This window comes from Lolium rigidum, chromosome 6 (genome assembly GCF_022539505.1).
Source record: "Lolium rigidum isolate FL_2022 chromosome 6, APGP_CSIRO_Lrig_0.1, whole genome shotgun sequence".
NCBI classification, from domain to species: Eukaryota; Viridiplantae; Streptophyta; class Magnoliopsida; order Poales; family Poaceae; genus Lolium; species Lolium rigidum.
The window spans coordinates 113,637,854-113,665,429 of NC_061513.1; the positions used below are offsets into that span (position 1 = coordinate 113,637,854).

Consider the following 27,576-nt stretch of genomic DNA (forward strand, 5'->3'; position numbering starts at 1 on the left):
CTACAAACCTCTCGCTCTTGGAGGCCCAACACTGTCTACAAGAATAGAAGCTCCCGTAGACATCAAGCACTTTTCCTGGCGCCGTTGCCGGGAGGAAAGGTAAAAAGGCACTCATACTACGGTCTCGGGTAAAGTATTTTTCTCGGCGCCGTTGTGTGTGTGCTCAAAGCTATTTCCTTTAGATCCTGCAATTGCATCTTGTTGTTTCTTGTTTACACTAGTTTGGCATAATGTACAAGAGTGAGCTTCTTATTCTATTTCCTGATTTAAAACATGGATTGTTTGATGCGAAAATTAAAAAATCTATGAAATCTTCTTTGCATGCTGGTAGTAATATTAGTATGAACGTTTCGAACACCATTGTTGAAAATAATATAGAAAGTTCTAAGCTTGGGGAAGCTGGTTTGCATGATATTTTTAGTCCCCCAAGCATTGAGGAAAATTTTTTCTTTGGTGATACTTTGCCTCCTATTTCTGATGATGATAATGATAGTGGTCCTTTAATGCCACTTACTGCTGAGAGTAAATTTTGTTGTGATTATACTATGCCTCCTACACTTGATGAGAATAATAATGATAGCTACTTTGTTGAATTTGCTCCCACTACAACTAATAAAATTGATTATGCTTATGTGGAGAGTAATAATTTTATGCATGAGACTCATGATAAGAATGCTTTATGTGATAGTTATATTGTTGAGTTTGCTCATGATGCTACTGAAAGTTATTATGAGAGAGGAAAATATGGTTGTAGAAATTTTCATGTTACTAAAACACCTCTCTATGTGCTGAAATTTTTCAAGCTACACTTGTTTTATCTTCCTATGCTTGTTACTTTGCTCTTCATGAACTTGTTTATTTACAAGATTCCTATGCATAGGAAGCATGTTAGACTTAAATGTGTTTTGAATTTGCCTCTTGATGCTCTCTTTTTCTTTACATACTATCTCTTGTGAGTGCATCATTAAAACTGCTGAGCCCATCTTAATGGCTATAAAGAAAAGAACTTCTTGGGAGATAACCCATGTGTTATTTTGCTACAGTACTTTGTTTTATATTTGTGTCTTGGAAGTTGTTTACTACTGTAGCAACCTCTCCTTATCTTAGTTTTGTGTTTTGTTGTGCCAAGTAAAGTCTTTGATAGTAAAGTAAGTACTAGATTTGGATTACTGCGCAGAAACAGATTTCTTTGCTGTCACGAATCTGGGTAAAATTCTCTGTAGGTAACTCAGAAAATTATGCCAATTTACGTGAGTGATCCTCAGATATGTACGCAACTTTCATTCAATTTGAGAATTTTCGTTTGAGCAGGTCTGGTGGCCTAATAAAATCCATCTTTACGGACTGTTCTGTTTTGACAGATTCTGCCTTTTATTTCGCATTGCCTCTTTTGCTATGTTGGATGAATTTCTTTGATCCATTAATGTCCAGTAGCTTTATGCAATGTCCAGAAGTGTTAAGAATGATTGTGTCACCTCTGAACATGTGAATTTTTATTGTCCACTAACCCTCTAATGAGTTGTTTCGAGTTTGGTGTGGAGGAAGTTTTCAAGGGTCAAGAGAGGAGGATGATATACTATGATCAAGGAGAGTGAAAGCTCTAAGCTTGGGGATGCACCCGGTGGTTCACCCTGCATATATCAAGAAGACTCAAGCGTCTAAGCTTGGGGATGCCCAAGGCATCCCCTTCTTCATCGACAACATTATCAGGTTCCTCCCCTAAACTACATTTTTATTCGGCCACATCTTATGTACTTTACTTGGAGCGTCCGTTTGTTTGTTTCTATTTTTGTTTGTGTTTGAATAAATTGGATTACATCATGCTTGTGTTGGAGAGAGACACGCTCCGCTGGTTCAAATGAACACATGTGTTCTTAGCTCATAATATTCATGGCGAAGTTTCCTCTTCGTTAAATTGTTATATGGTTGGAATTGGAAAATGATACATGTAGTAATTGCTATAATGTCTTGGATAATGTGATACTTGGCAATTGTTGTGCTCATGTTTAAGCTCTTGCATCATATACTTTGCACCTATTAGTGAAGAAATACATAGAGCATGCTAAAATTTGGTTTGCATAATTGGTCTCTCTAAGGTCTAGATAATTTCTAGTAAGGTGTTTGAACAACAAGGAAGACGATGTATAGTCTTATAATACTTGTAATATGTCTTTTATGTGAGTTTTGCTGTACTAGTTCATACTTGTGTTTGTTTCAAACAACCTTGCTAGCCTAAACCTTGTATCGAGAGGGAATACTTCTCATGCATCCAAATCCTTGAGCCAAACAACACTATGCCATTTGTGTCCACCATACCTACCTACTACATGGTATTTCCTGCCATTCCAAAGTAAATTGCTTGAGTGCTACCTTTAAACAATTCAAAATTTATTACCTCTTATTTGTGTCAATGTTTTATAGCTCATGAGGAAGTATGTGGTGTTTATCTTTCAATCTTGTTGGGCAACTTTCACCAATGGACTAGTGGCTTCATCCGCTTATCCAATAATTTTGCAAAAAGAGCTGGCAATGGGATTCCCAGTCCCAAATTAATTAACAAAAATAGACACTCCTCCATGGTATGTGATTGTTGGACGGCACCCGAAGGATTCGGTTAGCCATGGCTTGTGTAAGCAAAGGTTGGGAGGAGTGTCATCATAATAAAACTAAAATAAAAAGGCACTCCTTCATGGTATGAGATTGTTGGCAGGCACCCGAGGATTCGGTTAGCCATGGTTTGTGAAAGAAAGGTTGGAAGGAGTGCCACCCAAAAATAAAATAAAATGGGAGCCGCTCTTTGAAGGTTTGCCCGGCAAGGGGGTTAGAGTACCCGCTACCATTCGTTGACAACAACATACACCTCTCAAAACTTTATTTTTATGCTCTCTTTATGTTTTCAAAATCAAAGCTCTAGCACAAATATAGCAATCGATGCTTTCCTCTTTGAAGGACCATTCTTTTACTTTTATGTTGAGTCAGTTCACCTACCTCTCTCCACCTCAAGAAGCAAACACTTGTGTGAACTTTGCATTGATTCTTACATACTTGCTTATTGCATTTGTTATATTGCTTTGGATTGACAATTATCCATGAGATATACATGTTATAAGTTGAAAGCAACCGCTGAAACTTAATCTTCTTTTGTGTTGCTTCAATGCCTCTACTTTGAATTATTTCTTTATGAGTTAACCTTTATGCAAGACTTGTTGATGCTTGTCTTGAAGTGCTATTCATGAAAAGTCTTTGCTTTATGATTCAGTTGTTTACCCATGTCATATACATTGTTTTGATCGCTGCATTCACTACATATGCTGTACAAATAGTATGATCAAGGTTATGATGGCATGTCACTCCGGAAATTATCTTTGTTATCGTTTTACCTCGCTCGGGACGAGCAGTAACTAAGCTTGGGGATGCTGATACGTCTCCAACGTATCGATAATTTCTTGTGTTTCATGCCACATTATTGATGTTATCTACATGTTTTATGCACACTTTATGTCATATTCGTGCATTTTCTGGAACTAACCTATTAACAAGATGCCGAAGTGCCGTTCCGTTTTCTGCTGTTTTTTGTTTCAGAAATCCTAGTAACGAAATATTCTCGGAATCGGACGAAATCAACGCCCAGGTTCCTATTTTACCCGGAAGCCTCCAGAACACACGAGAACCGCCAGAGAAGGGAGGCAGGGCCACCAAACCCTACCCCGGCGCGGCCAAGGGGGGGGCGCGCCCCCCTAGGGTGTGGACCCCCCCTTCGACCTTCCTGCGCCGCCTCTCCGCCTATAAAAAGCCCCCGGATCAGAAAACCCGATACCAATTGACGAAACTCCGGAAAGACTCCGTGGGCGCCGCCACCGTCACGAAACTCCAATTCGGGGGACAGAACTCGTTCCGGCACCCTGCCGGAGCGGGGAAGTGCCCCCGAAGGCTTCTCCATCGACACCGCTGCCATCTCCACCGCCATCTTCATCACCGCTGCTGCTCCCATGAGGAGGGAGTAGTTCTCCATCGAGGCTCGGGGCTGTACCGGTAGCTATGTGGTTCATCTCTCTTCCATGTACTTCAATGTAATGATCTCATGAGCTGCTTTACATGATTGAGATTCATATGAGTTTGTATCACAATTTATCTATGTGCTACTCTAGTGATTTGTTATTAAAGTAGTTTATTCCTCCTGCACGTGTGCAAAGGTGACAGTGCGTGCACCGTGTTAGTACTTGGTTTATGCTATGATCATGATCTCTTGTAGATTGCGAAGTTAACTATTGCTATGATAATATTGATGTGATCTATTCCTCCTACATATGCATGAAGGTGACGAGTGTGCATGCTATGCTAGTACTTGGTTTAGTCTATTGATCTATCTTACACTAAAGGTTACTAAAATATGAGCATTATTGTGGAGCTTGTTAACTCCGGCATCGAGGGTTCGTGTAATCCTACGCAATGTGTTCATCATCCAACAAAAGTGTAGAGTATGCATTTATCTATTCTGTTATGTGATCAATGTTGAGAGTGTCCACTAGTGAAAGTGTAATCCCTAGGCCTTGTTCCTAAATACCGCTGAGTTACTACCGCTTGTTACTGTTTCACCTGCGTTACTACCTGCTGCGTTACTACCGCTGCGTTACTACCGCTTGTTTACTCGTCCCGGGCAGAGCACTTTTCTCGCCGTTGCTACTACTTATTCATACCACCTGTATTTCACTATCTCTTCGCCGAACTAGTGCACCTATTAGGTGTGTTGGGGACACAAGAGACTTCTTGCTTTGTGGTTGCAGGGTTGCATGAGAGGGATATCTTTGACCTCTTCCTCCCTGAGTTCGATAAACCTTGGGTATCCACTTAAGGGAAACTTGCTGCTGTTCTACAAACCTCTGCTCTTGGAGGCCCAACACTGTCTACAAGAATAGAAGCTCCCGTAGACATCAAGTTTACCCTGTACTGCTAACTAAATAACAACACATTCAGCTAGATTCAGTTCATCAAAAGTTGATGCTAATACACAAAAATTACTTACCCTACTGGACGATGCATCACGAGCGAAGCAAATATACTTCGTGATACATCACAGGTTCATCACACGAGGGGTTAGTATATACCACCTCGAACAAGTTCATCATTACAAATCGGGAATTAGGTTCAAGCAAGTCCTAGCTAATGGAGGGACATGAGCACCTCCCAAAATCAGCACATCACGACGAAGGAAGCAGAAGCACTAAGCAGGAAACTGCTTGCGTAGCTAGGTCCTAAGCCAACACCTCCTCTCCGCTGGCTGTAGCTTATGATACTCGGCATACTCTTCTTTGTTGTCAACAATGAAGTCGATTTCCTGACCAACAAGTTAGGTTGGAATAGCTGCACCTTGCAGACAAACCGGGGCGTGAATATCGTCTTCATCTGAGCATAGTTCGTGATCGAGGTCCCGACGTACTGATAATGCCTCGGTTAGCGCTGCAATCCAGAAGGAACACAAGTTAGTGCGTATGACGTTGACATACTTTCATATCTATGAAGTAACTCAATGAAGCTTACTACCTCAATGTACTCCAACACCGTCTCTTCATCTTCAGCATAGAAGCAGCAACCATCTTCGTTCCAGTCGAGAGTGCGATCGGATTTCATCTTCAGTATGACGCTCCACTTCATCCTCCAGTTTCTGATGTGGTTGTAGATCTGACGACTGGTCACATGTAAGCCAATGAATGTAAGAACATCATCAGCTACCTTCTTCATCTGCTCCTCTTTGAACCCAGGTTAAAACATACGCCGCTATGGACGAGCCGAACCAAACAGTTGAGCATAAACTATGATAGCTTAGGTCTCCAAACCATGGCAGGTTTGCTTGAAATCAGACAAGGGTGAGTATTGATAGTAGGAGCAGAAAGGTCAGGAGAACCCAATGGTATGATCGCCTACATGACAAACAGTAGCATATCAATGAACTACCGCTACCACATCCACATCCTTAAGCACTAGCACATGAATGAACTACCACTACCACATCCACATCCTTAAGCACTAGCACATGAATGAACTACCACATCCACATCCTTAAGCAGTAGCACATCAATAAACTACCACTACAACATCCACATCTTTAAGCAGAATCATATCAATGGACTACCACTACCACATTCACATCCTTAAGCAGTACCACATCAATGAAGTACGAGAAAAGAAAGAGCGGCCTTACAGTGAGAGGAGCTACACGCATCACCGAGGTTGGGGAAGCAGAGGACCCTACGAAGATGCAGGCAGCACAACCGTCCCTGTGGAAGAGTCGGATGCAACGACGGCAACCGTCCCTGTGGAAGAGTCGGATGCAACCTGGACAATCTCGACAACCTCGACTGGCAACGAAGGAATGACCTACAATGGATTCGTTCAGACCCCCCTGTGTACCCAAAAGATCTAGATCTAAGGCTAGAGTTTGCAGAAGCTTACCACAACCGAAGTCATCGATGCAGAGGAAGAAGACGACCATCCTCGGCCAATAGCCGCCGCCACAACCACCGTTGCCACCGCAAGCCTCGCCGACTGGGCGGGTGAGGAAGAGCTAGCCATGTCGCTAGATCGGGAAGGGTTGGATGAGCTCGAAATGGGGGATTTGGATTTGGCGGTGAGAGAGCCGCTCCTATATACAGTGGCGAAATTTGGAGCGCGGTGACCGAATTCATCCCGCCGAGATTTCGCCGTCCCGCTCCAGCTCACGCCATCTCCCGCGGTGACTCTGCGGGAACGCGGCGTTGTCGAGTTTTGCGGAGACGAGGGTGGCTCGCTAGAAACGGCCGAACCGGGCTTTCCTCCAGGGCCTGGCTCGAGGGTGCTTTAATATCTGGTTCGTGCAAGAACGCGGGCGAGGCTAGGGAACCAAACATGCCAAAAATTATTGGCCTGATGCGAGCCAAGGCGAGGCCAGGCTACCAAACGCGCCCTAAGAGGCTTCATACCGAGCTGGACTAGTACCTACAAAGACAGCATGCAATACAAGATCATGATCTGACACACCGCCTATTCCACATGGCGTAAGAAGGCGCAAGTTCATCCAGAATCATTGAAATCCGTCAAGATAGTGCCAACAATTATGTAGCTAACACGCCGCTCGACAACATCGCCTTGGCAAGAGAAATCTTAGCGAGGAAAAAATGCTGGCAACCCTAGCCCAGGTTGATATACTCATGGCTAAATCCCTGCAACAGAATGAGCGAGCTACATCTTTTGTGATCGGACAACTTGCACACTAGTCAGACAATTGCGTACTTTTCTGTAAAAAGGCGTGCTTCCATGTCAAGTCACCGTTTGATTTGTTTCCAATCCTTGACGGCTTCTGTTCCTACCTTGGCATCATCCCAAAGAGGCAAGGACCATCATTCTGAGGATGAACAGCAGATCTAGTTGGATGGTGAGGCTGAAGTATGTAAATATTAAGGTTGCCATGGATCAAGGTTGGCCATGCTTTTCCATGTAATCATGTAGTCAAATATCTTGTGGTCTTCATAATTCAGCGAAATCATTTGAAGCTCTCCATTCGGTTTTCTGTGTAATGTATATTTTTATTCTTTGCAGAAGTTCAAATTTCATCTGATGTTAAATGCGGACAGGGAGTTTCTTGCCCAGAAAACTGCACCACATCGTGATTTTTACAATGTTAGGAAGGTTGACACTCATGTTCACTACTCAGCATGCATGAATCAAAAACATTTGCTGAGGTTCATAAAGTCCAAATTGAGAAAAGAACCTGATGAGGTATATTTCTGAATGGATTGTTCTGAAGATTGTCGTACCTCCTTTTAGTACATGTAATATGGTTGTCGACTTATAATCACAATTACGTATGCTATTTCATTTAGGTTGTCATTTTCAGAGATGGTACTTGTATGACTTTGAAGGAGGTTTTTGAGAGCTTGGATTGCTGACCAGATCAAGACTAGCTACTTCCTGACCTTTAAGGTCCTTATTGGAGATATCTACAAGGTAAACATCTTTGACTACTCATGACTGAGGTGGTCAAAAAGTGCTCCAACACCATCTAGCCTTTACAATTATCGACGAGTGATGGATTTTGCTGATCTACTTGATAATGATTATTTGTATGTCTTGTAAGTACGTGTCTCGTGTGAACAACCGTATGTCGTGTAAACAATCATGTGCGATGTGAACTAAGCAGTATCGCCTGGGAGTGGTGTTTTGGAACATGAGAGCATATGCTCCCTATATTTTGAAATGCATGTTACACATATTTTAAATTTCAAAAAAATTGAAACAAAAAATTCCCACGTACATCTTCACGTGCTACGCGCTCACAAAGTTGTTTCATAAAAAATGAACTTATCACGTGACATGTGCAAAAAAGACAAAATTCAGTGCTGAAAACAATGCTTTTCCCTGGATAAGTTTTCTCTTTTTTACATAGGCCACAAAAAATATTATTTTTTTGTGAAACTTGACGCATACACATTTATTATGGAGATGGACATGTAGAATTTTTTATCAAAATTTTTCCACACTTCAAAATATATTTTGTTGGTAGAGGGAGCATACGCACCCGGGAGCCGAATTGAATTTCCGGTACCGTCTATGCTTCTGTTATAATGTATACTGGTTTAATATAGTACCTTCTCTAATTTAGTCATGTTATTGCTGCTTAATTGTGCACAAATGAACTGGTAGCCTCACCACTCGAAGAAGAGTTTATCACACCACACAGTTTTGCTCACAATCAAACTACATGTTTAGTTTCTGCTACCAACAATAGGCTTTGGTTTCTGTGAGTGTGCCCAAGTACAACCAAACGTGATGCAGAAGTTGCTATGAACTTAAACGCACACATAGGCCAAGTATGACCATCACCTCAAGGTACAGCAGATCAGGACGTGCTCCACAATTTCAGGAATGAAAAAAATCAGGATCAAACACCAGCCACCACGTCAGCCCGTAAGGGCATTCTGTAGGTCTAGGATTGTTGGTGAAAAATCCATGCAAGCAACCAAACACGTCCATAAAGATGATATCTATGGCTGCATCCTTCATTTTTACACGAGTGGTAGCACATCTACTCAGCGAAATTGCGAGGGAGTATATCACAAATCAGTAATTCGCAAAGCGTGAAAGGCGCGAGCTCAACATGCACGCTGCCCGGCGAATTCCTTGCCTATCACTTCTGTTGTTTTTTTTATAGAAAAAGATCACTTCTGTTGTTCTTGCTTGGTCTCTTCCTCGTCCTCCAGCTCGGCCGCCATCACTCTGTTCTGCCCCTCGTCGCCGTACGCCCAGCCACACCAGATGAAGTACATCAAGTTAGCCACGGACAGCGCCGCGAGTAGCAGGTAATAGTAGTCGTAGTGGCCCCTGTTGAGGTTGCTGGATAACCAGCTGTCGCGCCCGTCCCTCGCCGTGGCCCTGTTGAGGATCCCCACGATGGCGGTGCCCAACACGGCGCCGACGCCCATGCCGAGTGCGAGCAGCGACACCCCGATGCTGGACATGGTCTTGGGGAACTCGGAGTAGTAGAATTCGAGCTGCCCGATCAGGTTCAGCGCCTCGGCCAGGCCCGCGAGGCAGTGCTGCGGCACGAGGCGCATCGCCGACATGCGCACCACCGCGTGCCCGGTGTCCTGGAAGCCCTCCGCGATGGCCACGGCGCGGCGGAGACCCTCGGTGCGCGCGGCCACGACCATGGCCACGACGAAGAGCGCGATCCCGGCGCCCATGCGCTGCCGCAGGCTGAGCCCGCGCGCCTGGCCGGTGAGCCGCGAGAGGGGCCGGACGAGCACGCGGTCGTAGAAGGCCACCCACACGGTTAGCGTGAGGATGGCGAAGACGCCGAAGGACCCAGCGGGGACGGTCACGCCGCCCATCCGCCGCTCCATCGTGCTGGCCTGCAGCACGGGGAACATCTGCTGGCCGACGATCACGCCAGGTATGATCCCCGTCGACCATATCGGAAGCACGCGGATGACGGCCTTGGCGTCCTCCACCTGCTGCACTGTGCACAGCCTCCACGGGTCACACGCCGAGCCGTCGGCGTTGAGCTCCTTGCTCGGATTCCTCAGCACGCACGCCCGGTTCATGGACCTGAGCATGGTCGTGGGGACTCTGGGCCTGGAGCCAGCCTTGTTGTGGAAGCCCGACGCGTCGGCGGTCTCCGGCGGCAGCATCTCGCCCCGGTTCTTGTAGCTGGCGACGAGCACCTGCACGATGCTCACGAGAACGCTCCTGTCGGCGTCCGCCTTGAGGTAGAAGGGCGAGCCGAGGAGGAAGAGCGTAAGCGCGATGAGCATGAGCCCGACGGGGATGGAGTAGCCGATGACCCACCCCTTGTTGTCCTGTATGTAGACGATGACGAGCGCGGCGAAGACGACGGAGAGCCCCAGCACGGTGTAGTACCAGTTGAAGAAGGTCTGCAGTATGCGCACGTTCTTGACGCTGTTGTCCTTCTTGTCCAGCTGGTCCGCCCCGAACGCCAGCGTGCACGGCCGGATGCCGCCCGCCCCGACGGACATGAGCATGAGCGACGTGAACAGCAGCGGCAGCTGGCTCGGCAGCCGCGTGCATTCCCGCGGGTCCGCCGCGCACTCCGAGGTCTTCTTGTACACCGGCAGAATCGCCGTCAGCAACAGCACGCACATCCCCTGCGCAACGAACACGTACCAACAAAGATTGGCGATCGATCAACCGATCAAGGTGCATGTGTGATGAACGCGACGAATGACGTTAATTCAGTGTGCTTACGCAGAGGCTGACGATGCTTCCGAGGGCGATGACGCGGAATCGGCCGAGGTAAACGTCGGCGAGCACGGCGCCGGAGATGGGCAGGAAGTTGCTCAGGGCGCCCCAGAGGTAGATCACCATGGCGCCGTCGGCCGCCGTCATTTGGTACCGCGTGGTCAGGTAGAGGATCATGTTGGGGTGCAGCCCGAACGACGCCACCTTCTCGAAGATCTCGTTCGCTGAGGGAAGAGATTCAGGCAGGGTCCCATGATTGGCAAGGTTAAGAGAAAATGAATTCCATGCACGGAGCAGCGAATTGCGGCAGAGAAAGGGAAATTGAGGTGATCGATCGATGCAGGCTCTGCTTACAGATGATGAAGGGTATAGTTCTGAGTCCACCCTTCTTCCTCGGCTCCGGGAGGGCTTCCTCCATGGTCGAGACCTCCATGCTCTCCACCTCTAGCTGGTAGTATATTCTAGTGTAACTGCAAGGGCGGGGAGAACAAGATAGAAACTATGTAGTGGCAACAAGAAGAGGCCGAGGCAATTTATATGGGAACCGCATGTACGGGACTGTCAATCTCTAATGACATCAACGCTTACTCTAAACACAAGAAAAAGAAAGAGATGCAGACAGAGAAGAGAAGAAAAACGAGTGATGTGGCTTGCCAGTCACTTTCCGTAGCAAGGTTGTGCTTAGTACTCGTAGTCTAGTGTGCGGGCAAGCTGTGAGCCATCGCTACACTTTGACTAGGTTCCGACGGAGTTTGCCAACGGCCGGACGTGCCTTTAGGCCAGGGACAACCTGACGGATCTTTTTGATACAAGTTCCGGGGGTGCTTGAGAGCGTTTTCGCTGCAGTTTTTGTCCATGCATGCTGCACACCTCGATGTGGCTAATTGCACGATCTGAGTGCTTCTGTTCCCTCCGTTGCTAACTATGAGAACACTCCGATTGTTTTGAGAACGACATGGATACGCGTGTAATTCTATGATGCAATGGCTACAAAACAATTGTACACCTATGCCAAATCCTATATGTCCAGGTCTAGGCCTTCCGCTCCGGTGCTCCCCCCTTGCCAAAATTCTGCCCGCACAAAAAAAAAACAGTAGAAATCTTTCCATACCCCTTCGTAAGCGGGGACATGATCGTATAATTTAAAAATCTGACATGTATGTACGACCCTCTAGTGATTCATATGGCCTGCGTTGTCTTATACGATCTTTTTTCTATACGTATGGTGCACTACTACAAACCGTATGGTGTACAACGCCTACCCCACCACGCTGGCCGATTCGCCGGAGAAAGAAGCCCACGCACACGAGCATCAGAACCTGACCGTCCCAACACGTTGATAGGATCGAGCGGGGACCCTAACCATAGCCTCGCCGGGAATAGAGGGTACCCTCCGTCGATGGACTGGCGGATCTGGAGCAGCCAACGATATCATCGGCTATGGCGGAGACGCCCGGCACACGTAGCACCCTGAAATACCAGGATCCCTGCCAGCGTAGCGATTCTGTCAGCGGCACCGTCGTCGGATCCCAGGGAATGTGTACGCAGCCAGCAGGTTTCAAAACCTAGCATGCACGACGTGGGACGGTAGTTAGGCATCTGGGATGGTTACCTGTTCACGTGACTTCTTTTTTCTAACGCGGCATATTGATGTTATATGTGTATGAACGGGTATATGTGGGCTGGATGTGAATTTCAGCAAGCCTATGGTAGGAAAACGAAAAAAAAAACAACTATAACCCTTCACCATCGGTTAGGGGGGAGCACTAGAGCAGGGCTCCAGGTCTAGTCTTAGGTGGAACACTCATCGAATATAACATACGCGGTAAATACAGTAGAGTGAACAAGATGATATGACACACAATATAGCGCATTTGTCAAAATGGACCTCAAGTTCGTTATGTAAAATCAACCAACAAACAAATGACTGCACGTTCTTTGAGACTCTCACACACAATTATAGCATTTCCGGTCACACCTTCCCCTGGCCCTTCCCAAAGGGCTGTAGAGGGTACTGGACATAAAACCACACACAACTAAGCCTCTCGTAAAGTAGTTTTATCTTGATAGGCCTAAAAAAATGGAGGTGGCGTTTTAGCTCATAGGTGCTCATATGCATCTATTATAAAAATAATTAAAAAAATAAATTTTAAAATGTTAAAAAAATCACAAAATAAAATTTCATGTGTACATCCTAACATTCTATGTTCGTACACAAATTTTCTTGGGAAAACAACGTTTTATATGCATGCATGAAAATACAAAAAAAAATGTCCTATGCGTAATCGTGTTGGAGCATTAAAATTTATCTTTTTTACATGAGACACAAAAAATATTTCTTTTTCCCGAAACCTTGTGTGTGAACGTAGAATGTCTAGATATACATGTTTTTTGACACTTTAAAATATTTTTCACACAACGAGTGCATATGCATCTGTGAGCTGAGTTGGATTTCCCTAAAAAAAATCTCTAACACCCTCCACACTACCCCTATGCATTGGGGTCTGTTAGGGGCATTGGGCAGAAGCTTTACGAGCGGCACTCCATAGCAGGCCCACTAGTAAGTGTGAAGAAAAGCCACCTACCCACTGAACCTCTTTCTATGTTGTCCTATTGTCGATAAATAGTTAAATATGCCATGAGGGGGTACCTCAAGGCGTGGAGCGTCTGGGGTAGGGAGACACGAATTACCCATGTACAGATCTCACAACGGTGGCGAGATCCTACTTCATGTTGTAATCTACTATAAGCACAACAAGTGCATGATTACAACGAGGTGTGTTCTATTATGCCCTAAGGCTCCCATAGGAAAATTTATAAATAAGCGCAGGCCTGGGGTTACAGGGGAGATTCATAGTAGCAATCTAACACAAGTCCTAATCTTGCATGACATGGGTATCTTGTCCATCACGTTTCCATCTAGCCCAAGCTGGTTTATGAACGGCACCTTGCGTAGTCCGGGCTGGATCTCGACCTTGGTCCATCAGCAACTAGGTGGCCACCCGGTGAAGCCATATGCTGGACCACCTTTGTGGGCCACCCAGGCTTTCCGGTATAAATCACCATTGTGGATATACCCATTTTTCATATCCCCGACACTCTCTCTTCTCCAATATTTCCCACCTACCGCACAACGTCCTCCCCTCTCCCACTTTGCGGCCGTTCTTCCCACCACCATGATCCTCGCGACCTCCGTCCTCGTCTGCAAGCCGATCGTGATGCTGCTCACCTGGCCTTTGTTTAAGAAATAAGGTGTATCTATTTTTAATTAAAAGTCCAAGATCACTCGGTTTGACATAATATAGAGTACTCCCAGTCCTAAATTAGTTGTTATATTTTTTTCTTCAAAATAAGTGAACCTACACACCAAAACATGTCATCTAGACCAAATATGACAAAAACTACAACAACTAATTTGGCGTGGATGCGGTATGAAATATGAATTCTACAACATTACACAAATCCACTATGAAACACCTAAGAGAGTAAATAAAAACACTACACATAAAAGGGCTTGCATACATCATTTCAACTTGTATGTAACTCCCCGAAACGCGATGTTCCAAGCTTTGGGGCGCGTTTGGTAACAACATCACTTCTAACCAGGCCCTCGAGAGAAAAAAATGGACCCGATCGGTTGCTTGGGGTCTCTCCACGTTGTGTCCAACGTGAGTCTTAAAGCACCTTCGGGCCTGCCTAGGAGGAACTGTCGGATCGACAATTTCCGTGGATCCTAGCCCGTTCGAGGGCAAAGCTGCAAGCCACATGCAACGTTGGGGAAGCGTGGGAGACGCCCAGTAAACTCCCTAAACACACTCAACGCGACTTGACTATCACAACCCCTCCTCTTTCTCGCCGACCCTCACCACTCTCACGTCACATCAACCACCGCATCAATCTCTATGTCACCGAATCTGAACCCTCCCGTGCTTGCTAACTCGACCAAGCTTTCTCCCTGGCGGGCTACAAGGAGTGCGCTAATGGTCCACGAGTAGAAAGCCGGTGGGCTCTATGACGCAGCGGTGCTTATTGACCTGGCCATGGTGCTAGTGTTATATTGGCCGCCCCTTTGCACCCCGGCCTATGGTGAGCATGAGTGCAACAATGGGAGGATTCTGTCGTCTCGGCTCCAAATAGGAAAATTCCCACCCCCCATGCGGGGTACACATCGAGCAAAGCGGCCATCATGGCGACGGGAGGAACTGGATCAAGAAGGAGATGGAGGTCCCGCCAGGATTTTCGCATTAGCCGTGGCATGCTCTTCCTCGAGCGGGGGCCTGCCCACTGTTCGGTCTCCTCTAGCAACCATGGCGGTACCGCTGGCAGAACCTCCAACACCCACGACTCTCGCATCTGCGCGAGGACCCTCAACACCACCTCTAGCACATCCAATACTTGCAACAATGGCGAGGATGCCTCATCGGATGAAGCCACTGTCCTTTTGTCCAATTGTAAGTTCAAACACCTTTTCGAATTGGGTTATAGTTTTTTAGAGCCCCAAGTGTGAATCGTTGCAATCGAAGTAGTCTTTCGATTTGGGTTAAGTTATATTTTCATAGTAGTAATTCGAGTGCTACTAGATAGATGCGTCATAGTGTCTTACCTACGGACCATCGGCTAGCACGGTGGTGACCGTGGCACGGCATGGTGATCACCGACTGAGTATTGACATGCATGTCAAGGAAGAAAATCCTATACGACCTGGTCGTTCACTCCGGATGTAGCGACCCCGCCCATCGAACGACACGTGCCCAGCCCTTAGCACAGCCAAAACTTATCTCCTCCGCCGAAGTCCACGCGTGGCGGCGGATGTCAAGCTCCGTCTCTGCGACGAGCGCGCGTCCAGGACGCAAGAATCTTGCCCAATCTCAGAGCGCTGCTGAACTGATCCCTTGATCTAGCAAAATCAATTTCCTTCAACAACTAAACACCACCGCTGCATGCATGCCCTTGGTGCGGCGTGCCGACTCGCAGAAGCATCGACGCCCCGGTAGCTCGTCCCCGGCGATGCAACCACCGGCGCTCCACTGCATCTGCTCTCCCTGGTCATCCATGGAGCCGTGGGCTGGGCACCTTCCTCAACGCTCCGGCTCGCACCGCCGCCAGCGTAATGGCAACCCTCCTCGGCGCACCAGCTCTCTGCCACGCTCGTAGGGCGGCCACTCTCGTCAACACCGGCGGACCGCTCCCGTGTGCATGGGCAGCTTGGCTGCTTGCGCTCCTCAATCGATGCCCTCGTCAGCTCTATCCGAAGAAAAAAAAATTGGTTCATCGTTGCTTAAAGATTTGGTCAGACACGTGTCGTGAGCGGGAGTTGGTCCACCGACCTGGGCTTACGACCCAGGTCGTATAAGATTTTCTTCCGCATGTCAATGACAATGCAATGATGAGCACGCCATGGTGTGGTCACCACTGTGCCATCGTTGTTCTGCATTGACAAGCTCCAACATCGCAGCTATAACATTCCTTGTAGGAAGGAATGTTGCCACTAAACCAACAACAAACACTTAACATGGTAGTGGGAAAATCCGACAACACCTCATTTGTAATATCGGACATCCATGACATGCAACTGAAATATCACAGTATAACTATCAGAATATAGTAATCGGAAGCAATAACAAGCTCCAACAACACATATGGAGCTAGATGGTGAAACCAAAATCCGACATGCCACACCGGAACCTGGAAACAATGATTCCAAGCACACAGACATACATGGTGGAAACTGAAAGCTCCAACCCACCTTGGAGAGCAAGCAAAGTAGTCAAGAAAGCAAGCAACGTCATAATTTATGCACAACTAGTAAACCCTAGCTACTGGGAATCGTGAAGCAAACAAGTGCGTTATCATGATATAGTCAGGTGCGTGAAAGGGTTATGCAATTTATGAGTGAACGCCAATGGGTGCTTCGCCCTTCCATCTACTTGCAAAGCCACATAGTGAAGTACATGAAACAAAGCTATGAGGGGTGAGTCGCAAGACTTAACAAGTATAGAACATAGCATGGTAAATATTGGAAAGTAAGAACCGAATATAGAGCATCCGTGAACATGTGAATATTATGCTTGAAATTGCATGTGTATGCATGAAGAAAGAATGCAATCGAATAAGACCGAGGACTAGGCTCTGAGCTTTTTACCGGCAAGCTGAGGAGGGGAGATGTCTCACCCGAAGTCATTTCCATCTCACCAATTGAGAGGACCCTAGCATGCGAAAACCTCTTTTTACCGGCTATGGCAGAGTGACTTTAGAGATTACATCACCTATATGTTGACCAATTTTTTGATAAAATTATGAAATATAATTGAAATGTAACTGAAACTGTATTTTTTGTGAAACAGGCCGCAAGGATGCCAACAATTTTACTTTTTGCCCAGTTTCACAATGTTACCCAAGTATCAATTTATTTTCATAAAAAATTCACTTGTGTTTCATTTAAAGTTTCATATTAGACAAATATCAAAAGTCTCACTAATCTGAAAGCAGTGATTGAATGGTTGATATGGCGCCGGTAGGTACCGTTGCCCTTAAAACTGTTGCTCTCCCCTAGCATGAGGTTGGACCTGGAGGACCACAACCCGAAGTCCTTTCCACCTCACCAGTGAGAGGACCCTAGCATGAGGTTGGACCTGAAGGACCACAAACTCGCAAACCGGGGATTCTTCTTGGAGTTGGGAGAATTCACTGACGATGAATTTTTCTTATCCATAAGAACCAAGAAGAACCAATCCCTATTTTCATACTCGTATTATGGTGTATTTAAATGTGCACCTGGGAATGACACAAGGTTTACCATTGCGTAAATGTAAAAGAATAATGTGAGCATGAATATAACATTGGGAGCAATCTATCTGTTGATGCCCGATGTACTCGCCTCAACTTCTGATGGTATGAAGCCACCTCCTGTGGATTGATGCTGCCACTTGCTATAAAAGCATACATACAAGTCTCAAATATTGGACCATAACACATGCATAAATAACAAGCACATAGACAGTCCTAATTGCAACCCTGGGAGAGCAACCCTTTGTTGCCCCTTCACGAAATAAATTCAAAGTTGGGGCTTGGAAGCTCGAAACTAAGAAAATGGTGTGGCTAATGATCACTAAAAATATACCTACAAATAAGTCCACATATTAGAACTCTAAATATAAAATTATGAAGGTCAAACTCAGCAAATACTACTCTTCTGTTTACAGATTTCAGAATATCATGTAGCTAACTTTGGAAATTCATAGCAAGGTAAATACTCATGAAAATTAAGTAAAACAAGTTGATCTATGAAGTAGGAGCTACCAGGTAGCCATACCCATCTTTTCCACAATTTTATCATCCCTCGATGAGCACGGTAAGTCGTGGTTTAAAACGATGAAATCAAGTTTTGTAAAAATAGGACAAAAAATTATTTTCGTTGATACAGACAGATGGTTGAACCAAATTAAGCGAATGACCACTAAAAACACTTGAAGAAGCGATACCTACAAAAAAAACTTCAGCTAAGTCGTCTCTAATTTTTCCATATGAGGCCCTGGTGGGGTGGCTGCTCGATGGAAGGATTCAAGGGGCTGCTATGTGGAAAGTAAGGAAGAGAGGGGAACTGCTGCCATGAGAGGGAGCATGGTGTGAGGAGGAGGATGGGGAGTGGGCATGCGGTGGTGGAGGAAGGGCTAGAAGAGGGTTGTCCATTGAATTGTCAAAGCCATGAAAGATGCATCCGGTATCCAAATTTGGAGCATGGGTAGTCAATTTTGATCATCTCGACAAGCATGATACAAAAATGCAGTTCGTATTGATGATTTGGTAAACCAATTAAAATATGTATATAGAGAGCTCATGGCCTTGTTTTACCAAAAAGATGTTACCGAATAACAGGGGTGTTAGAACAACGATGAGCTCGCCATGCAACGGTCACCACCATGCTTTCATGTTCTGCGTTGAAAATGGTGCGCTAATCACTGCGCATTGGCATTCACATGCATGGCAATGAAAGCACGTCGGTCACAATGACATGGACATGGACATGTTCATATTCATCTCTTTAGTGCCACTGACATTCATTGACACTGGCCATGTCCATTTGTACGATGCAGAAGTGGAGGTTCTTGCGGTATCGAGCTGCCGCCGTAGCTCGAACATGTTATCCCCAAGGTGCAGCGCAGGCTTGACAATCCATACCTAGGACGCATCAAGGGCGTCTTGCACGCATGAGTCACTATTCCGAGGAAAAGGTGCCAAGCTTCTACGTGCAGCTTAGCGCCAGTGACCTGAGGTCGCTCACCGTGTTGCTCTCTATGGAGCCAACGCTGTTGGCAAATTTCAAGATCAAGGACGGGGGCCTACAGTGAAGACGGAGACCTGACGAGCGAGTGTTGAGAGAACATGGTGCCAGCTGTAGTGGAAGGCTGTCAGGCTCGCCTTCTTCAAGGGTTGAAGCGAGTTCACCGAGAAGTCCCACATGGAACCCGACGACAGACTCGTCTTCACCTATAAGAATTGTGAATTCCAGCTGCAAATATACATGAAGGCCACCTCCGTGGAGGTTGTGTGGAGTTGCAACAAGCATGTCCGCGGCCATTTAGCTTGACCTTCCCGCTGCTATTGTTCGTTATGCTTTTGCTAACCTGATGATGTCGTCGTGTAGTTGTAATGCTAGCATGTATAGGCTTAATAACGTGTCTTTTTTTCCAGAGATGTGTACCCCCGTTGTAATTAATAGGCATTTGGTATGGTAAGTAATATTTTAGTAGTCTTATGCATATGGTAGCTACTAAGTACAACCTCCTTGCCAAAATGTATTGCCTATACTAATTTTTTAAAGTCAAATGATGTAAAATTTGACCACATATGTACGGAAAAAATATCAACATCTAGAATACCAAATCAATACCATTAGATTCCTCCCGCTGTATATTTTCATATGATATACATTTGGTATGGTAGATGTAGATATTTTTATTGAAAACTTAGTCAAAGTTGACATTGTTTGACTTTAAAAAAAATTATATGCACTATGTTATGGCACGGAGGGAGTACTATGTTAGCTGTTAATATGGTATTTCCCATGTGGTATTAACGCGGACTTTTGGCTCTTGGGTGCAACGCACCCCCATAGACCAAAAAAATTATAATAATTTAAATAAGTTAAAAAAAAATTTGAATCTTCCTGGAAATAGAAGATGATCAAGTTTGTACTCGTAAAAAAAATGGTTGGACACAAAATGATTCCCATGGACACCAGGGCAAAAAAGACAAAATTATGACAAAAAAAAAGTGAATAGTACCTGGTCATGGGGCATTTCGAGTTTGTTTTTTTACCCAGGATACAATAAAAGTAATTTTCTAGGAAAATATTTTGTTTCAGGTACAATACCTGATCATCTTTGATTTCCAAAAAAAATTAAATTTTTTAAAACTTTTTTTAATATATTTTTTTATTTTTCCAAGTATAGGGGTGTGTGGCACCCGGGAGCCACTCTGTATTTCCCATGTGGTATGCCTTTGTATGTGTCCTTTGTTGTGTGAGATGTCTGCCGTATTTAAAAGTGGTGAGCAAATACCATATAGGTGTGCCCCAAATAGCATTAGCTTGCAACCAAATGCATGTGCTGGCTAGATGAGAAAGATTATGCAGTCAATCAAACATATACCCATCGATGCATCTCAGTTAACCAAACAAAATGGGGAACTTGGCATTTCAAATATACTGTTTCCTAAGACTTATCCGCCAAGAGCGCAAAAATCACTTCATACTACCAAACGCGAAAGCCGGTGTGGTACGAGCGAAACGTGCGCACGCCCCTCATGCCACCAACGCCCTCACCGAGAGAAAAATATCTTTGGCCGTGGCACGTGCATATATGGCAAAGCTCTTTGGTGCCTCTTTTCGCTAGACGTGTAGGAGCGAGATAGGCAAAGATATCTGCGGTGGATTCCACCGGAATGTAACCAGAAATGAAACGGCACGGAACGGCACCGATCAGGAGGCGTTGTTGGCATGATTGGAACATCCAAAACAGACACCGCATCGCTCGCTCGCTACGTATGGCGCTTCTACGTAGCTACGTGCGGCGCGTGACGAATGAATGTCTTGGGTGCGGTGCTCGCGCCGCGCCAGGTGATTGTGTACACCCGCGCGTACCGGCTCCATGCAGGGCACGCATGTGTTCTCCAGCTATCGGTGAAATCGACTGCATGGTCCGTACGTACCCGTCTCCAATCATGGCCGGACAGCTCAAGTGCTCAACGTTCCTCCGGGCGTCCGGAAAGCTAGCTGTTTCTGAGGCAAAAGGGAATCAGAATATCTGGTATATATGTCTGTCTATCCGGACTGTTTTGGGAAATCGGCTATTCCGGAAGCAAATCCAGGAGTCGAACATGATTCCAATTTGATGCTCTTGATGGCACTTAGCATTGAATTGTGTTGTGCCGCTCTCGTGCTAAACCGGCTTCCTTTTTGCCACTGGAGGCACCCGTGGTTGTTAGAGGCATCTACTTTTGTTGCTGTAAGAGTATGCCTGCGTGTGACATGTTTCTTTTCCGATCGAAGAGAATCGGGGATAACCTTGATTCATCTTCTTCTTCAGTGCGCCGGGGGAGACCCTAGGATCAATCTCTAGTTTGGGCAAACAACAGTGTCGCCATCACATCCTTTTTAAAGGTGTTGTTTGGTAATTGCCGATTCGATGTTAGGATCGTGGTGAAACATCTTTGAATGACGCAACGGTTGTGGGTCAACTTTGTTTAGTTGATCCTCCCTAGTTTTCATTGTTTTTTTTTTGTGTGCATGTCTTTGATAGCCCTAGCATTTTCTTCGTTCCGTTTCTATCATTGGTTGTATGGGGTGTTGATATATTAATATAGCGAGACGAAATTATGTTTTGAGGAGAAGTAGACATGAAATCAACTCCTTGATTTATAGAAGGTTTCTTTGCCTGGAAGTACTCCAATTTCGAGCTATCTATTGAAGAGTGTAAGCACCGACGGGTGACGGCTTGTCGTCGTCATGAATATTCTCCCTCAACCTGGATTTCCACGCTGACACAAGATCGGCAAATTCAGAATCGTGTGCCCCGGATGCACTGCACAGCCTGCAAGGATCAACCTCTCTTGTGTATGTCAGTTTGTGGTTTTAGTAATTAATTAAAGTTGAGCTATGTCTTTGTGTTTAAAAATTGGGATTGTTAGCTGAGAACTAAGTTCGTGCTCATTCAAGTTGTACACCGTTTAATTGCATCATGATTCATGTATACGAGTTGTGAGTGGGGTTGCAACTGAATTTTTCTGTTCTGAGTGGAGTTGCGACTGAGATTTTCCAGTTGCAAGTGAAGATACAACTGTGATTTGATACATTTAACTGGAAACAAAGTTAGTTCTCAAAATAGTCACACCCTTAAAAATCAACCTCTATTGCCTCCGATGACGCTATGTGTGTTGTCAAGCGCAGCGTACGTTTTTCTAACATCATGCGCGACGTGTTGAGGGGACAAGAATATGCGCGCCAGCGACCATGTACGTGAGCAGTAACCGTATAGGCCGGTTACACACTGCTGGGCAGCGATCGTCACCTTGATGCGCTTCAAGAGATAAGCTTTCTACGAACTAGTACGCACAGCCCTATCGGCATCGACGGTTCCGTGACGTGGGTATACTCCGATAGTGTGAGAGAATGCAGAACCCGATCGGCCGAGGAATCAGCGATGACATGTCATGTAACCGTGCACGTCGCGATATCCGATCATGCATGCCATCGGCATGGATAAGGCGACCGGGCGAGCTAGCCGATCGTCTCGTGTACGTATGTGGCACTGCTTTATTTTCCAGATATCGCGGTCTGGCTGCTCCATTTTGCCCGGCCTCATGTACGACGTGGAATGGGTGTCATTCAGTACAAAGGCTAAGAGCATCTCCATTGTGTCTTCTAAAATGTTCTCCAAAATGATATGGAGCCCGCCGGACAAAAAATGTTCCCAGCCGTGTTCTCAAAGCCGATTTGTCCGGCGCGGTCCGATACGGTGTCCGGCGTCCCGAGCCCGTTCCCGCCGCGGCGAACGGCTTCGGCCGCAGCAGCCTAACCGTGAAGGAGGCTTGGGCGTTGTACCACGCGGGATATCCTGTTCCGCCGGACATGCGCTGCCAAGCAGCGGCGGCTAGAAGATGGCCGTGAACGGCATTGGCATCCCGCCGCCGCCGAAGCCGGGCACGGAGCAATGGAAGGACACCATCAGGGCCCGGCGGGATGAACTCGACGCCGAGGAGCGGGCGGATCCGACCTGGGCGGCCAAGAACAACGACGCCTGGTGGGCCACCTACTTCAAGGCCAAGTACGACATGGAGATGCACAGCACCACCAGCCTGATCGGCGGGCCGAACAGCTGGAACAGGGAGGGGCGCCTCCTGTTCTGGGGCGTTCCGGGGCGCACCCTGGAGAGAGTCATCAACGGCATCCGCAACAGCGCTCCAAGGTTGGAGGCGCCGTCCTCACTACCACCATCTCCCGCAGCGCAATGGAAGCCGAGGAGGACGTACTCGTCCTCCTCGAACTCTTCTTCCTCGGGACCGGCCCGGTCGACGCCGTCCTCGTCGTACCGCTCGGTGGCCTACACCGTCCACAATCGCGTGGTGAAGGAGGAGCCGGCGATGCCCGTCAATCCGAGGCGCGGCGACAGCGGCGGCGGCAGCCGGCGGCAGCAAGAGAGGCACGCCCTCCTCATCCTGACGCCAGAGGTGAAGGAGGAGCCGGAGGAAGCGTCGAAGGCGGCGCTGCTGGCGGAGTACGAGCGTTAGCAGCAGCTCATCGCCAGCAGCGACGACCCCGAGGACTGCCCAAGGCTGCGAGCGGCGTGCTTGGTGTCGCTGAACGACAAGGACGCCTGGAGGGGCGACCTCGAGACAGCGATCGCTCATACGTCTCCAACGTATCTATAATTTCTTATGTTCCATGCTAGTTTTATGACAATACCTACATGTTTTGCTCACACTTTATAATGATTTTATGCATTTTCCGGAACTAACCTATTAACGAGATCCCGAAGTGTCAATTCCTGTTTTGTGCTGTTTTTGGTTTCAGAAATCCTACAAAGGAAATATTCTCGGAATTGGACGAAATCAACGCCCAGGGTCCTATTTTCCACGGAAGGTTCCAGAGCACCGAAGAGGGCCGGAGGGGAGCCAAGGGGCCCCACCCCATATGGCGGCGTGGCCAAGGGGCGCCCCTATGGTGTGGGTCCCTCAGGACCCCTCCGAGGCTGCCCTTCCGCCTATAAAGTCTCTCCGTCGCGAAAACCCTAAGGAGATAAGCCACGATACGAGAAAAGTTACGCAGCCGCCGCCATCGCGAAGCCAACACTACTACAAAACTGCTTACCGCCGGCGACCTGAAAAGGCTTACCGCCGGCACTTTCAGATTCGCCGGCGATCACCTCGCCGGTGGTAAGCGCTTACCGCCGGCGTCCTCGGATTCGCCGGTGGTAACTCCAACTTATCACCGGCACCTTCTCCAATTCGCCAGCGGTATTTGTTACCGCCGGCACCTAGCCTATTCGCCGGGGGTAACGGTGTGTATCGCCGGCACTTACATTCTTGCCAGTGGTAAAACTAAAAACGCCAGGGGTAATAATAACAGGAGCCAAAAAAAAATCTCAAATTACACTGTATATACACCATAATACATAGTATATACACATAATATAGAGGGAAATACCAGAATGACAGCAAGATACACATCAATAACACAACAGATATAGAAAGTATCCAAATGTTCATAACGTGCATGCATCAATAACACAACAGATATTGAAAGTCTCTAACTAGCAAATATTACACAAATAGATACAAGTTCTGCCCGCTAGCTGCCCCACCAGGTTTCTCGCTCCTTCGCTGGCTGCGGCCAGCCTACTCGCTCAATCGATGTTGGCCAGCCTACTCGCCGAAACGCCGCCAGCCAGCTTCTCCTCCTGCGTGCTCGGACTCCGAAGCCAAGCTCCCTACACATGGAAGTATCATTATTGTTTGTTTAGTTCAACTGAAGAAGAAAATCACATGAAAGAATTCCATGAATTAGAACTAGTGTTAATGAGAAAAACATGAGCAATTTCATTTCAATTATCAGTGACTGAAATAATGCAAGAAAATGATAGAATTGGTACTCTAGGATTCAGTGAACATCTCTCAAAACAGAAAATGATAGAATTGGCACTCTAGGATTCAGTGAACATCTCTCGAAACAGAAAATGATAAAATTGGTACTTGACTAATCAGCTAGTAATACATAAGTCATGCAGTTCATTTGGAACAGCGAAACAACTTTACAAAAAATGATTTCTGGCGTCTAGTGCAGTTTACCATAGCCAACAATATGCTTGTATCAAACAACGATGCAAAACAAAAGCACCTTCATTTTTATATTACAGATCAATGGGCATAAATTATTGTGAAGGTTCTGATAGGATACCAGGGATACCGATGATCCTTGACACCAATCAGCTACATTATTTCTACTTCTGAAATTTGTGAGAACCTCTGCCATTACACCATTAACTTTTTGTAACACTTGGTACATACGAGTGGTATCTAGTGTTACTCTGCATCAATGTAATATTTCAGATCCTTTGACTGTTATACATTTATTAAGAACAGAGGGTACCTGAAACTTTTCCTTTCCACAATGTGATATATCCGACCTGGTGCATAGAGCCTCCTTGGATCTTTCAACAGAGCATCTTCAGGTATGCAAGTATCCTTCAAACATCTCAAACGTATTAGACATGGCAGACTGCCCAAGAGAAGATGGTCCAATTTTAAAATTGCTTCAACCCATAAATATGGAAGAAAATAATCACATTGCATTCAACATACTCGATATCATAATTAGAAAAAAACGATCATACACCCCAGATACAAGAAAATAATTACCTAGAGGTAAACTCTATTTTTTCAGATAACAATGCAAATACTACTACATCACTGCCAGTTGGATCATTGTATCCCCAGGGAGAGATATATAGTTGCCAGTTGCTAATTCTTACTTTGAAGGCCTAGAATAGGCAACAGAGGTAACTAATTCAACAATTAATGAATCGTGAGTTTATGACATGCTAAATTTTCAACTGATACACTTCAAGTACTGGCTGGCCACTAAAATTACATAATGTAAAGGTGTGTTTGGTACTAGAATCATACTATAGCTAACAGCGGTGAGTATGAAAATAGAATAAAGAGCAATGGCGCCATGTGCGTATCAGAGAATAGACTTGAAAATATCTTCTAAAGGAGTAGCAGTCCGAGGCAAGAAATCATCCTGTCAACAAGAAGAACTATGTTGAGCTTCACACGGCAAAGTTCTATCCTAGAAACTTTATGCTGTTTGACAGTACTACTTGGCAATGAGTAACTGAATTAGATTTAATCTATATCGTTTGGAAGCGGCAGCAAGCTGTATGCGGTATGACACAGTAGTAGCACATGACAAAAAATTCAGACAGAGATGTTAAAAATTCTACCGATTCTGCGAAGTGGAATGAACCAGACAAACAATTACGCTCACGCTATCCATACTGTACATCTATTCCACATATGAAGAATGTGATGTTCTGCCTCGTAAGCATAACAGGTACTAACATAATTCAGACAAATTTTTTTACTGGATCTGAAAACAGAAGAAACCTTTCAGCAGTAGAACATGTATGTTGTTCTGACAGAATAACAAAATTCTTGTCACCTGTAGGACGACCGAGTTGTTGACGTCTGCGGATCCTTCCCATCTGGACTGCCCCGAGCTTGTCGAGGTAGAGCACGACGACCATGGTGAGCATGGCGGCGACCCCGGCCCCGGGCCCGAGGGAGTGTCCCGTGAAGGTGAGCGTGTAGTCGGGATACCGGCCGAGGAGGTCCCGGAGCAGGTCGCAATCCTTGTCGAGCACCCAGCCGGTGGCGCGGAGGGGGCCGTTGTGGACGTAGCCGCCATCGAAGCGGCGCTTGCCGAGGCGGTTGTCGAGGAGCAGCGCGTAATCGGACTCGCGGCCGAGGTGAGGCCCCGGAGCGCGAGCACGATGTCGGCGTGCGCATGGTCGAGGTAGACGAGGTAGGGCGTGACCCGGCCTCGCGTGTCGGCGTAGGTGCGGCGTCGGACGATGTTGGCTGGGTCGACGGTGGGCAGGGGACGGAGGTGGGTTTGCAGCGGCTGGATTTTGGGGATTGATTCCACCGGCGGCAGCACATGCGGCTGGATTTTGGGGATTTTGCGGAGGTGAGAGAAAGGGGATCGAGAGGAGAAGGGATAAGACGTGTGGATGGGTTGGGTGGGTGGGAGTGAACGGGGGCCAGGAGGTATTTTCCAGCCCAGGTAGCCCAAGTTCTCCTGTCGCGCGTGGCATGTACTCGCCGGCGGTAGAGGGCGAACCCCCAGCGAACGCGTCCCGTTTTCGCCAGCGGTAAGAGGAGACCTATCATGTGGTTTGCGGCCCACCACATCCCTGGCACTTGTTGTTCCAATTCGCCGGCGATAAATGGGTTAACCCTGGCGCCCCCAAACAAATTTGCCGGCGGTAACGCGAGGTGGGCCTGAAAGGTGTTACCACCGGCCACTTCAGCTCAAATTCGCCGGCGGTAATAAATGCGGCTATAAGCCTTTTCCTAGTAGTGCAAGTTCGGGGGACAAAATCTCTGTTCCGGCACGCCGCCGGGACGGGGAATTGCCCCCGAAAGCCATCTCCATCGACTCCATCGCCATCTTCATCGCCATCGCTGTCTCCCATGATGAGGAGGGAGTAGTTCTCCCTCGAGGCTAAGGGATCTACCGGTAGCTATGTGGTTCATCTCTCTCTCATGTGAGCTTTATGTGATCAT

General features: G+C 46.6%; 1 protein-coding gene and 1 pseudogene across 1 annotated transcript; both read right to left on the reverse strand.

Annotated features, from left to right (window-relative positions):
• Nucleotides 1-9,016: 9,016 nt before the first annotated feature.
• On the reverse strand, nucleotides 9,017-11,175 carry LOC124667076 (protein NRT1/ PTR FAMILY 1.2-like). Its single transcript, XM_047204401.1, has 3 exons — nucleotides 11,086-11,175; nucleotides 10,738-10,955; nucleotides 9,017-10,637 (listed from the first exon to the last, which is right to left on the reverse strand). The coding sequence occupies exons 1-3, from the start codon at nucleotides 11,162-11,164 to the stop codon at nucleotides 9,192-9,194; spliced, it is 1,743 nt and encodes a 580-aa protein (XP_047060357.1). The 5' UTR covers nucleotides 11,165-11,175; the 3' UTR covers nucleotides 9,017-9,191.
• A 13,213-nt stretch (nucleotides 11,176-24,388) lies between these two features.
• LOC124663141 lies at nucleotides 24,389-27,201 on the reverse strand (annotated as a pseudogene).
• Nucleotides 27,202-27,576: the final 375 nt, after the last annotated feature.

Bases quoted from the DNA above. Each gene is read 5' to 3' on its own strand.
- LOC124667076 (XM_047204401.1), bottom strand. From the start codon at position 11,164: ATGGAGGTCTCGACCATGGAGGAAGCCCTCCCGGAGCCGAGGAAGAAG. The intron at 10,956-11,085 runs GTAAGCAGAGCC...CTCTTCCCTCAG, and splicing joins AACTATACCCTTCATCATCT to CGAACGAGATCTTCGAGAAG. The intron at 10,638-10,737 runs GTAAGCACACTG...TTCGTTGCGCAG, and splicing joins GAAGCATCGTCAGCCTCTGC to GGGATGTGCGTGCTGTTGCT.